Source organism: Rhipicephalus sanguineus, chromosome 1 (assembly GCF_013339695.2).
Source record: "Rhipicephalus sanguineus isolate Rsan-2018 chromosome 1, BIME_Rsan_1.4, whole genome shotgun sequence".
In the NCBI taxonomy this organism is placed as follows: domain Eukaryota; kingdom Metazoa; phylum Arthropoda; class Arachnida; order Ixodida; family Ixodidae; genus Rhipicephalus; species Rhipicephalus sanguineus.
Window position 1 is genome coordinate 329,217,382 of NC_051176.1, and position 13,810 is coordinate 329,231,191.

Consider the following 13,810-nt stretch of genomic DNA (forward strand, 5'->3'; position numbering starts at 1 on the left):
AGATGGTATTAGCATATCAAACGGCAGGAGGTTGGCGCAAAGTGCACATCAGAAGAGCCACTATTGGTATGCATCTAGTGAGGTCCTCTACAACTGCTACTTGTAAGAATGATAGTACATGCACACAAAAATGGATGCACATTTTTAGGAGCAGTAGAACCTGCTGACCCTTCTGGCTTTAAGGGCGAAGGCATGGCTGGCCTTTCAGGTAAACATTACCATACAATCGCCTACTTTTTTTAACGGCACCCTGTCATTTCCCACATGATAGGGTGCGAAACGACAGGTATGATGCCTGTCCTACATGCAATAATTTAATCAAACTTGGTATTGTACCTATAAGCTTTTTTTCTCCCAAGGGAAAAAAAAAGCAGCCCGCAGCCATACTATCGTCATATTGTTGGTCTTATCTACACCATCACCTGTAACTGTCGGACTATGCTACCTACGAATAAAAAAGAAATCCAGTGGCTTGAAAAGTGCTAGAGCGCTTCTTTGCAATAAAAGCGACACACCATGCCACGTACAGGATGCTCACGATCGACGTTTTGTTATGTTTATGCATGAAGTCGTTTGGTTCTGTTTCTATGCTTTTTTGTTCAGATAGGCACTCAGATGGACCGTTGCTTAGATCTCCAAACGATGCCAGAATTTATTTAGTCGCTCTGGTTGCCTGGCAGAACTTGCAATGTGTATCTGCAAACACTTGACTCCTTCCGAACCATGCCTTTATATTTGCAGTCGGCTCTTTCACTGTTTCGTTTGTTGTAGATAGATCTTTCAAAATTCTGAGTGTGAAAACAATATGGGGGCTTAGTGGCAGGGTTACAGCATCATCTCAACAGTGACAAAGTGAATATGGAAATGCTCATTTATGCATTATTTGGTTCCCCATTGCTCAATAGTCAGCTCTTTCTAAAAACACAGGGCGTGCAAACACGGACACAAAAAAGTCAGGACACCACAAACGCCGACTAACAACTGAATAGATGCACAACGCGGAAAAAAAAGAAGGCACGAATACTTATCTGCGCATGCCCATGCAATAGGTGAACCTATCAATCCGGCAAGCGTGGGGGCCTACGCGAAAGATAACTGTTAAGGCCTTTGATTTCATTTTTATGCAAGTTAATCGACGGTTGGCTCACGCATGTGCTACCACTATTCTCGATATGCCACGCCTCAATCATCAGACGCGTTTCTTAATTCGTATGTCGGTACAAAACTGCGCATTCATAGAATTTTGGCGTGCACTTACAATCTCCACAATGTAACGATAGATTAGAAGGTGAGCCTCCAGTTAGTGATCTTTTATGTTCTAATAATCTCTTGTTAATGCAGCGGCCCGTCTGTCCTACGTAGAAGCGGCCGCAGCTGAAAGGAACCTTCAGGGTTGCCACTGATTTTCGAGTAAATGTCGCCAAACGAAGAGCAAAAAGTCGCCAAAAGTCGCCATTTTTTTACAAATGTCGCCAAAGAAGTCGCCATTCTCGATATATGCGGCATACCTATTAATAAAAGTTTCCACTCACGTATAGCCCCGTAGAATACAGTACCATCCAAGACCTTGAAATTATGTTGACGTTTCTCAATGCTAGTCGTTTCGCCCGCTTCACCATGGGAGTGCATAGTGCTACTTCGCCGACTAGCCGCAAGATGTGCGTGGTGGCGCAAGGGTGGATGAATGAAACGCTCATGATATCCTTCCATCCCTGTCCGCTCGTTTCAAAGGTAAAAGTGTGGTAAACCTTGGGCGAAAACCGTGAAAGCGTTGTTTGTAGACAGCTTTACGTACCCTTATATGAATTAAAAGTATTAAAAGGTTTATTGAAGGTAACACGACGGAATTCTTACAGGAACCGATCATTAGTGAGTCTTACACCTTTTCAGTGTGAACTAATATGATACCGGACGCCACTGACCCTTTCTTATAGTCACCTATATCTTGTCAAAATGTACTTTTGGGCTAGTTGGTTCATAATCGTAGTAGAACACCTATATCCACACGCGGCAATCTGACGCGTTATTAATGATCAGGTAGACAGTGTAAAACGTTACATAGCAATTGTTTTCATTGCACACGCTCACCGAGAACAGTGGAAAATGCCTCAATAAATATTTTTTTATTGCACGAATAGCCGCGTATCCGCCTCTCTTCGCTATTCCAAAACAGTCTTTACGAGCTGAATTGGGGGTACTGCAACAGTGAATAAGTCACCAAGCTATTCAGAACAGTTGGAGCTTTGGCGGAAGACATGGTCGGAACAGGCGGCCAACCCGTCATCTAGGCCCTTCAGAAGCGAAACTTTAGAGAATCTTAAAGCACCTAAAGCCATAAACTTATAGTCAAACACTGCCCCCTCGCGGTTTGCAAGGCAGTCCGCTGACTTACATTTTGCTAGAATGTCGCTGGGGGACTTTCCCAGTACCTCCTGCATCTAGATGAATTGAGGAGATACACACGAGTTACAGGACGGACATACCGAATGACGCGTAATATGCACATACTACTCGTGGGTCTAACTAAACCCAAGAAAAATACAGAGAATGTTGCCGCTCAATAGTTGGGAAGACACTGAGCTTAGGTTGTAATCATCATCATCATTTGTAATCTTCCGCAAAGATAGGACTGTCTCTAGAGGTGGTGGTGTGCTAATTGCTGTGAAAGAGTACTATGAGCCGTCCATCATTGCAGTCGACTCTCCCCTAGAGGCCCTCGGGTCTCACTAAAGTTCGGTCATTTGCGGTGCGTTTTAGGGGTCTGCTATCGGCCACCGGACTGCCGTCCAGATTTCGCTGAACTATTCAACGAAGCACTCGAGCTAGTTACAAACAGGTTTCCCGACTGCCTCCTAATAATAGGTGGTGATTTCAATTACCCTGCATTAGACTGGTCATCAACATCGAGTAGGTCACACTCTTGCCGTGCTGAATACCTTGGTTTTGTTAACTCACTTCACTATCATAACCTCACACAACTAGTTCAACGACCCCACGCGTGGTAATCACATTTTAGACCTCTTATTCACAACAACCCCGATATTGCCAAATCGCACGTCCTAGAATCCATTAGTGACCACAAAGTAGTGCAGTGCTCTTTTTCACTTCCTTGTGCTGACAAAACAAGAACAAAAAAATGTATCCTTAACTACGCGCGAGCCGAAACTCAGAAGATCAACCAAATGCTGCAAGAATTTACAATCGACTTCCAAGAGAACTTCGAGAACCGTTCGACTAATCATAACTGGTGCCTATTTCGAGATAAGTTAAAAGAGATAGAAGACTCCTGCGTGCCCAAACATATCATAAAATCACGAGAAGACGATCCTTGGTTCACACAAGAAGTAAAGAGATGTTTAAACAAGAAAAAAAGGGCGTACAAGAAGGCGTCACAAACAAACACGCCCTCTGACTGGCAGAATTACAAATCCATATCTGTGCGGGTAGAAAAAACTATTCATGACGCCAAACTCGAGTACTTTAACTTCACGCTTCCTAACATGTTAAAAACGATCCTCAAAAATTTTGGAAAGTCGTAAATCCAAAAAATAATCACTCTGTGCCAACGCTCCAAGGGGACGATGGCAGTGCATTACCGGTAGCTGAATGCGCCAATGTTTTCAACAATAGCTTTGCCGCGGTATTTACAGACGAACTACCTCTGGATAGTTCACTTACGCTCGTTCAACCTCACATTACACTTCCTTTTGCACCCATTATAGTTACAGCACACGGCGTACAGTGTGCAATAGAACGCCTCCCGCTTAAAACAAGTCCAGGTCCCGACGGAATTCAGCGCTAAACTTTTTGAAGCTTACCAAGCATCACTCAGCCTACTTACTTTCTCTAATATTTCAGCAATCCATCGACACCGGATGCGTGCCAGACGACTGGAGGTCAGCGTTCATTATACCTATACTTAAATCCGGTGACAGCTCGCTTCCAGGCAACTACAGGCCTATATCATTAACCTCAATCAGCTGCAAGTTACTGGAACATATAATACACAAACATATCATGATATATCTTAACGAAAACAACCTTCTTCTCATAAACCAGCATGGCTTTCGCAAAAACCTGTCCTGCCAATCTCAACTCTTCGAATTAGTAACCGATCTTTCTATTTTTGAAATGGACAAAATAAAGTTGATTGATTGATTGATTGATTGATCTTCATCAATCACTGCACTCGTCTCTGTATGTCAACGCAATCTTCGTCGATTTTTCGAAGGCATTCGATCGCGTCCCTCACAACCGTTTAATCCTAAAAATACGCAATCTCCAACTTGACCACAAAACGACATGGATCGAACAGTTCCTATCAAACCGCAAGCAGTTTGTGAAAATACAAAGTCATATCTCGAACGGCGAACGCGTCATATCAGGGGTACCACAGGGGTCAGTGCTGGGACCACTTTTGTTCCTAATCTACATTAATGACATATCAACCGACATAAATGCCTCAATAAGACTGTTTGCAGACGACTGCATAATATGCAAGGAAATAAGGACTTCTACCGACATTGTTCACTTACAGTCTGCCCTCAGTAAACTAACAGATTGGTGTTCCTTATGGCAGATGCAAATCAACATAGATAAAACAAAACACCTTAAGTTTAGCATGAAAACGAATTCTCAGACCAATCCATACACAATTGACAACATCATAATTGACTCAATTTTGACATATAAATACTTAGGTGTTATATTCAACTCGACCTTGACCTGGAATGACCACATAGAATACATAACCTCTAAAGCCTTAAAAAAGCTCGGTCTCTTGAAGCGACGCCTTTATCTCGCGAAGCATGACACCAGGTTATTAGCTTACAACTCACTCATTCGTCCCTCGTTAGAATACGCATCTATTATTTGGCATCCCCATCACATCACCTGGACAGATCAGCTCGAAGCGGTCCAAAACAAAGCAGCCCGGTTCATCTTATCATCTTATTCTAGATTTCAAAGTGTCACAAAACTAAAAAGCACCCTTGATATGCATTCACTTGCCTTGCGCCGAACACTTGCCCGGTTATCCTTCTTTCACACCCTCTACCATAGCGGCACACCCTTTTCGAGATCTCACATTTATCCCGCGCACCACATCTCTTCTAGATTAGACCACGCCTATAAAGTCAAACCAATTTTTTCTCACACCGATAAATACCGCAATTCACCTCTCGCACTCTCAATAGATCAATGGAATTCACTTCCATCTAGCATTGCCACCATCAACGATCACCAGTCCTTCCAGTTAGCGCTCCACTCGTCTCTCGAGCGCGATACCACTTTTTTATAAATCATTTTTTGTACGTATACCGCATGGGTTCATTCATTGTGATCATCTCAGAAATTGTACAAACATGGAAAATAATCACCCCGACACCATTGATATTTGTAAGTCATGTGGTTTGCATTGTATTAATAATATTTTTTTTTCCTGTATGCCTGATATTTGTTAATCATGTGGTTAGCATTGTATTTATATTACTTCTTTTTTTGTATGCCTGAATTATCATCTTTTCATTTTCGTATTGTGTTGAAAGTATTACCGTTTCAATTACTGTATGCCTGAATTGTGACTATCTTTCACTTCCAATTAATCCCCCCCTATGTAATGCCCACCGGGCCCTTAGGGTATCCAAATAAAAAAACTCAGTGGAGACATAAGCCGAAAATCGCCAAAAATTCGCCATGTCGCCATTCATAATTTTAGGTCGCCACGGGCCTCTCAAATTCGCCAAATTGGCGAAAAGTAGCCACCATTGGCAACACTGGGAACCTTATACACCACACTTGTACGACAATCAGTAAATTTGTTTGTGTGTTTTAAGAAACAAATATCGGTTCCCTTCTTGTATTTCACTCGCTCATTCTTGCTCTGCACAGCGGCACATATCTTACCTAGCTTACTGGCAGCCGTTAAAACAACATTAACGCCATATCTACTTTCTACTTTCTTTAGCCTGTGAGATACGCAATGAATGTACAGTATACCTACGACACGTTTCTTCCTATCGCTTTCTGCAACCATGCTCGGACTTAATGGATTTCTTTAAACGCTCAGCGACAGTGGCCGGGGATAACCTACATCTAAAAGACGCGTAAGCTGTGCGTTTAAGCTATCACTCATTTTGTGCTCACACGACTTGGTGAGGGCAGACTTAAGGCAAGATATGGCGATACCGTTTTTTACAACCTTCGAGTGCTTCGACGAAAAAATTAATAGCGGTTTTGAAGATCTAGGAGCATACTGCCAGCACACGTGGTTCTTCTGAAACGTTTGGGAAATGCCTAGAAATTGTATTTCATTATTCTGAGGCAACTCTTTAGTAAAGTTCAGCCCTCCTCCATTTAATTCAAATTTTTCGCCCACTGAGGTTACCACGTTTTCAAAGCCCTCACCACTACAAAAAAGTAATCGTCCACATAATGAAAAACCTTAATCACAGAATTACCTAAGGCACCTTCCAAAAGTTTGTCAATCTTGCTAAGGTATAAATCACTAAGACCCGGAGCAACCTTAGTGTGGTGTCGCGCCTTACCAGTTTCGGTTTCGATTGTGTGATGCAGAGCGCCACACAACGGGCATTTCATGTACGAAATCGTATGACCAATCTCTTCGTTAATAAACTTCAGCCCCATCGCCGTTCTCGGCCTGTCTTGACGCAGCTGCGTGCGCTCCGGCGCTGAGCCACCCTTCTTATCCCGCCGGACGGTACCTCCGGCGGCGACACTACACTTAGAACCAATACATATCCCTTATTTCTGTACATAAACGCCTTCTTCCCAACCTACCAGCGTCGACTTTAAATACATGGAAAGAATTTCTAGAAAAGCCCCGGTAGAAACACCACATTTATCGGTGAAAACCGTCTCGTGTGCTTGTTAGTTAATACATTCATTGACACATTTTAACAAGTACTCATGCGGCAAGGAGTAATAAAGGTCTTCAATATCCATACTAAAAGCTTTACAACAGCCGGGGTTCTCCTCTGAAGGAACTGAACTAGCGCCTGAGAATCACGCATGCGAAAAGGGTCTGGAAAACTCAACGAAGTTAAGCAATTCTGCAAATAACTAGATACAACGACTTGCCAGGTGCCTTTCTCTGAAACAATTGCTCGAAATGGAACCTCGTTCTTATGTGTTTTCGCTGAAAAAAAAAAACAATTCTAAAGTAAGTGATTTAGCCTTTTTGACATTACAAGCTATTCTCTCAAGATTATGTCTTAACAAAGGTCGACAGCACGTTGCATAACTACTGATGGTTTAAGTTTTACCGTCCTAAAAGTTTTTGTTATGGCTGTTAATGCTTTTTCCGAGAACAAACTGTCCGGCATAATTACAAAATACCCTTCCTTATCTGAAATTACTGGCCTGAGTTTCTTCTCAACACAATAATTAACCAAAAGCCGGATAGGATCAGGACACTTCAGATGCATATTACATCCCTTGATACTAGCGACGCAGTCTGAAATGCAGCGGGAGCGCTCTTCTTCAGGAACTAGTCTAGTGATTGTACGCGGCAAACTTAAAACGTCTATTGGTTTCAGGTTCGGCTTGAAACAGCATTTGGGACCTAAGGCTACGGTTTTACAGTGACTATCTTCTAAGGCAGCTCCTCCAAGGACTAGCAAGTTATTTTGCGGTGAAACAGTAGAAAAAATCTTCCTCTTACATGGTTGAAGTTCTCGAAGTTTTACCCTCCATATGAATTCCGCATGCTGGTTAGCTACCCTCATCCGGTCGGCGTATAGCTGTTTCTGGCGGGGATCGTCACGCGGAGTACAGCAACGGACGTTGAGGCAGTCCTGGTAAAATCTGACTTGACGCCAAGATTCCGCGGTCAAAATGGCACATATCCACCTGGCAGGTCCGGTAGATGGTTGCAGACAGTGGCGTACCAACTCGTTCACGAGTGGGGGGGGGGGGGGGGGCTGCGTCTCTCACTCTGTCCGCCGTGTGTGTGTGTGTGTATACATATACAGTGAAACCTCGGTGATACGATCTCAGCTCATACGAATATCGGGGTGATACAAATTTTTTTTTGGTCCCGGCCAAGGTCCATTGGCCTGCAATGTAATGGAGTACGGTTGTTGCGAATTGATTTTCACCCAGCGACGTTTGATACGAACGTACGCTACCGCACAGGTACGAAGAGGAGCTGTCCGCGCTGTCGCGGCAGACGCGCCAAGTACGTGCGAGCGCGGGAACGCAAGTGTGGGCATACGCGCCGCACCGCCAAATCGTCAGAATCACGGTGTAAAAAAAGACTTTTCTTACGGTCAGAATAAACCTTCAGAGACGCGTCACGACCTGCGACATTGTGTGCGCGTATTTTTGAGGCTCTGATGTGCCTCCGTGTGCCTTCGCGTTTAGATTACAGATGACATTAGCGCCATGCTTTTTTTTTTCTAACGCGTCGACGCGGGCTGCTGTCGTTGTGCTGTGTTTACACGTACCTGCCTCGTGCATGAGACATCCTATGAAAGGTGGACGAGGACCGAAAGGCGACGACGGTTTTGGCGAAGGAGTCTATCAGGCCTCACAACGTCAACATGTGCGACCGTTGAGGTCGCACTTGTGCGGGCACGGCCGTAAATCTCCCAAAAAACATCCCCGACACCTCCGCGATAACAAAATCATAACACAGGACCGTGTTCCTGTAATTTTGTGGCCTTGATCCATCGCGTCAAAGCGCTTCTTTTCTTACTTTTGCTGCAGTACTCTGGTGTCATGCAAAAATGCATACTAAAATTTGTTAGGGGCTACTGCTGTCGCGGGTCACAGCGCACCTGGTTCATTAATTAAATACGCGCGTACGGGCCGTATATTTACGAGTGCTGGTATGATTGTCGACATCTAAAAAATTAAATTGACAATCATTCAAGGTTCTTCCTGACGTTGCTGCGGCCCTGAAAAATAATAAATAAAATGTACGCCAGCTTTCTTTTGTCGCATGCTAATTTTCCATGCTTTCTGGTGATACGAATTTCGGATGATACGAATATTTTTGGTGGTCCTGTGAGATTCGTATCACCGAGGTTTCACTGTATATATATATATATATATATATATATATATATATATATATATATATGTAGAGAGAGAGAGAGAGAGGGGGGGGGGGTGGGGGGGACCTACATTTTCTCTGAATTTGACGTGTTTTTTCTATTCATAGAGATGATTAGATGATTTGCTTTTTCAACACTGTTTGTTTTCAATCAAGGAAGAATTAGCAGAAACAGATTGCGCAGGCTGGGCCGTCCTATACCGTGACAACACAGCAGTGTTTAATAACATTTTGGAAATATTACCGTGAAGTTTAAAAAGTACAGCCACATTTAACTTGTTCTTCATCTGAGCATTCCATATGCAAACTTCACAGTCTCACTTTGGCGTTGTAAATACGATGAGTATGAAGAACCTGCTATGACTCTAGTGCCTTAAATTGTCACTTACTAAACAAAACATGTGGCTGACAAAGCAAGGTAATTCGCTGAAGTCTTTAGGATAAGCCGAGGGCCAATTTCTTTCCTCTTAGAGTCCTCTAATATAAAGTATTTCTAAAGAAGACCACGTTCAGTCGATCAATATTTATGGAAACGCATTGAGCTGGTTGTGCATAGTTACAAGAATATAAGAACTACGAATTTATATACTAGGTGTCGTTCCTTGCCCTCCTACTTTTCCCAGCTTGGGTGGAAGGTGGACGGAAAAGCGGTGAAGTGGCCCCTTTACTTCTCCCCTCCGGCTCGTTCAAGTAAATAGCCTACGCAAATTGTGTAAGCTCAAATTTTATTTGAGAAAATGTGGGCGATTATAACGTTAAACTACTCCGCATTGGCTCCTTCCGTATGGGTCGTTAGCTGTTAATGATTATTTGGTCGAAATTTTCTGGGCCACGCTCACAGCACCTGCTCGTAACACGACGCAACAAATGGACGCGCAAGTGATCCACCGCGTAATTATCCCTTACGCATGACTGCGTAAAGAAGAATTATTACTAAACTATTTTCAATACGGCGTATAATTGGTCATTGGTTCTTTGCTATTCGTCAAAAATTTTCGGTGTGCCGTAAGATCGCCTCCGTGTTATGCGATGTTACAAGTGTGCGAAAACTCGCTGCGTTAAAATGAAGTCTGCACAATAAGGAGCGTGTTACTGTGCTGAACAATAGTTTTTTTTTTTCGGAATAGCCAGACAGTGTCTCCTTCTGAACATAATTCAGGAAGGCTGCCCGCCAATCTCACTGGTAGCAGCTACTTATAGCAGCAGGCGAGATGGATTCATATGTGTATAATAGATACTTTCACAAGGTAATATGTTGGAAGATACTTTCAGTTGGAAGATACTTTCAGTTGTGGTATAACGATGTTGAGCTGTTTTTGCGCGTATACAGCCTTCTGTGAACTCATCGTTGCTGACAGAGAGGTAAAGAGAGAAATAAACATTATTAGGAACAGGCACAATCCTTTGCAGGTGGGCAGCATTCTTAGCCCAGAAAACCGTGGACGCTGATCAGGGGCGTAGCCAGGGGGGGTTGGGGGAGGTTGAAACTAAATTTCCTGAAAAAAAAAAGCGTTTGATCGGGCTATAAAACGTTTACTGGTTCCCGCCCGTATATGCGTCGCCGATTATGTAAATTTCAGGCCAGGCAGAACGAAATAAAATCATAACAGATTGCTGTAATGTTATAGAGCGCCAGCTGAGCGATAGCCTCCTCTGCAATGCTCGAGCTAAAGACGCGAAAGCGTGGAATAGGCAGTCCGCACCGCGGGTAGCCTACAGTGCGTGGTCATGGCACACGGAGGAGAGTCGTCAAAGCTGAATCGGAGGGCAAATTTTATTACATGATTACGTTATTGCTGCGTTCAAGTAAAGCTTTGCCTGACTTAGTTTCCGGTCTGCAGCCGACAATGACCACTGTCGAAAGTGGGGGGGCTCCGCCCCCCTAACTTTTCACAGTGGGAGGGCTAGCGCCCCCCTTGCCCCCCCCCCCCCCCCCGGTAGATACGCCTATGGTTGCAGAAAGCCGCACAAAAGTGGAACTTCAACTAGGCAAATTCTATTCTTAAAGAACGCCAGGCCTGCGCTGAAACCGCAGCACAGTCACAGCGAAAGCTGGAAGAGCGGCGTTTCTAGAGCCCGTTGTAAGCTCTCTTGGGGCTACAATACAAGTACACTAGAAAGGTACCCACTACGCCATAAATCACAATTTTTGTGAAGTTGGGAAGCACCTACTAAGCCATTATTCGTCATTCTGCGGAGAAGCGAGGCACCAGCTACACGTCTGTAAGGCATTATGTGGACTTTGTTGACGCGACGACTGATGATGACGAAGAATTATGGCTCAGCCCTTTGTAATGGGTTGGAAACTTTAAGCGGCCCACCAGTTATGTAATTTGCATTGCGTGACGCCCGGTCACTTTTTTACTCTCCCGTCAATCTGTGTAACCTGCGTTGACGTGGGAGAGAGACGGGGGAGGGGGCGAAGAACTTTACTGAGACCCCGAGGAAATGGATCATGCGCTTATGGGCTTCTTTGACAACCAATACAAGTGCACTTGCGAGGAACCCACTACGCTATAAATCATTGTAATTTTTGAGAAGTAGGGCAGCAGGCACTGTGCCATTTTTCGTCATTCTACGGAGAGCGTTGGTACCTGCTAGACGCATGTAAGGCATTATGCGCACTTTGTTGATGCTGTGCCTGATGACGATGAAGAATTAGGGCAGAACCCTTTGTAATGGGTTGGAAGCATTCAACAACCTACTCGTTGCGCAATGCGCATTGTGTGACGCCTGGTTACAGAATTCGCGTTGTGCGACGCTTGGTGCTTATTTTACTCTTCTACCACGCTATATTGTATATGCTAATGTGGTTCCTTCCCGACATGAAGCCTGTATAGGAGCTTTTTGCAAAGCAGTTTCAAACACCGGCATGGCTCGGAGAAAGACGAAGACGCCGTTTGGAACGGTTGTTTTTTGATGTTCTCCGCTACAAAGGATCAATCGGCTTCAAGCCGAGGTACTGCCCAGATTTCTACCAGCAGTAATGACTACCGTATCGTCCTGCCCCGTTTTCCTACTGGTAAGCTCGTCGCTGACTCCGTTTTCCTGCATGCAGACCTTGCTGGCCGTCCATACCGAGCGCAGGACTTTCGAGATGCCCTCCGGAATATCATAGATCTTGCTGATATAACCTCGATCGGAGAGTTTCAAATGTCACATGTCTGGATGGTGACTTGCAGGACTGCGCTATCTAAAGTGAAGATAGTAACCTGTGGTGAATTCTTTGTTCGAGGACGAAGATGCGTCGTTATAGACCCTGAACCCACGGAAGTTAAAATGAAGCTGTTATGGCTCCCTGAACGCCTGGCAGATATTTATGTGCACGAAGCCTTTCAGCCTTTTGGAAAGATCAAGTCGATTTCAGCGGAAACTTGGAGGGTGTCAGAAGTGGAACAGATGAGGACCCTTAATCGAGACGTTGTACTGGCACTTGGTGACGGAGTCCGTGTCTCCGACATCCCGCACCTACTCTCAGTTTGTGGTCTACAAAGCCTAGTGCTGATTCCCGGCAGGCCACCTTTATGCCTTCGTTGCAATAAAGTAGGACATATTCGTCGACACTGCAGGACACCACGCTGCGATGATTGTCGGCGGTTTGGACATACGGCTGAAGAATGTGTGGCGACGTATGCCAATAAATTACGACATCGCATGCGACCACCTGAAGATGCGTTTCCAGAACATATCATGGACGCTACGGAAGTCCTCGATGCAACGGGAGACCTTCCATGTGCTGCCGTCGCTGAGCCCTGTGCTGTTGACAAAGACGCAGCTAGTGACTGTGCCGGAGCGGAGAAATCTAAACAAGCGTCAAACACCGTAGATGTGACAGACAGCGGAGAGAAGGAAGCGGTACCTGCACATGAGTCAGTCTTGACACAAAAGGAAAGCCGCAGCAGTAATGCTGATGTAGAAACGCCACGTGAGAAGCTAACTAGTGCCGATGTGCGAGAATCCGTCGATGTTTCCATAAGTAAGCGCCCTGCATCGTCAAACCCTGAGACGAGTGAGGAAAGTGATTCGGCGGTTGGCCCAAGACAATCACGACGTCGGAGGTCATCAAAGCATGCAGGAAAGTGCAGACGTTCAAGGTCAAGGAGGCCTGGTGGCGGTAACGGGGAGCATTCACGCGCCCCTTCCCCACCAGACCGGCGTATGCAGCTCTGATAAAAGTGTAGACACCATGGCGCTGCCTCAGAAAGTCACGTTTGCAACGATCAACGTATGTGGACTTCGATCCAAGCAGAAGCAGGTGCAGCTCCGCCGGTTGCTGTTCAGCCATCACCTTGACTTCGTCGCCGTTCAAGAAACGAAGATCGAGAGTGAAGTGGATACGGAGAGGGCCTTGCGGCCATATCTCTCCGTATTTGATGTAATTGTTTCGCACGCTGTAGGCCTATCGGCGGGCTGCCTTTTGTTTCTTAGGAAGAGTTTACCTTACTACGAAAAATTGCGCAAAATAAACAGGGACAAGTGAGACACACGCACAAGCGCAGACTAGCAACTGGAAGTTTATTGAAGGAAACACAAAAATATAAGTAACAAGAAAAACCACGTGAGCGATTAGAGGTTGGCGGTTAGATAATCTATCTCTAGTTTATGTAACGTAAGCGAAGGCCTTGCAACACACATGCTGCCATACTTATGGATGTAGAATGCCTCAGCCACTTCTCGCGCTGTCCTATCTTTATGCCTTGACAACACCTTTGTTTCATGCAACAACGGGTGACA

The 13,810-nt window shown here is 44.8% G+C and overlaps 1 protein-coding gene across 1 annotated transcript; it reads left to right on the forward strand.

Annotated features, from left to right (window-relative positions):
* The first annotated feature begins 11,995 nt into the window (after positions 1-11,995).
* Positions 11,996-13,246, forward strand: LOC119384005 (uncharacterized). Its single transcript, XM_037652282.1, has one exon. It carries the CDS (start codon positions 11,996-11,998, stop codon positions 13,244-13,246), a length of 1,251 nt encoding a protein of 416 aa, XP_037508210.1.
* Positions 13,247-13,810: the final 564 nt, after the last annotated feature.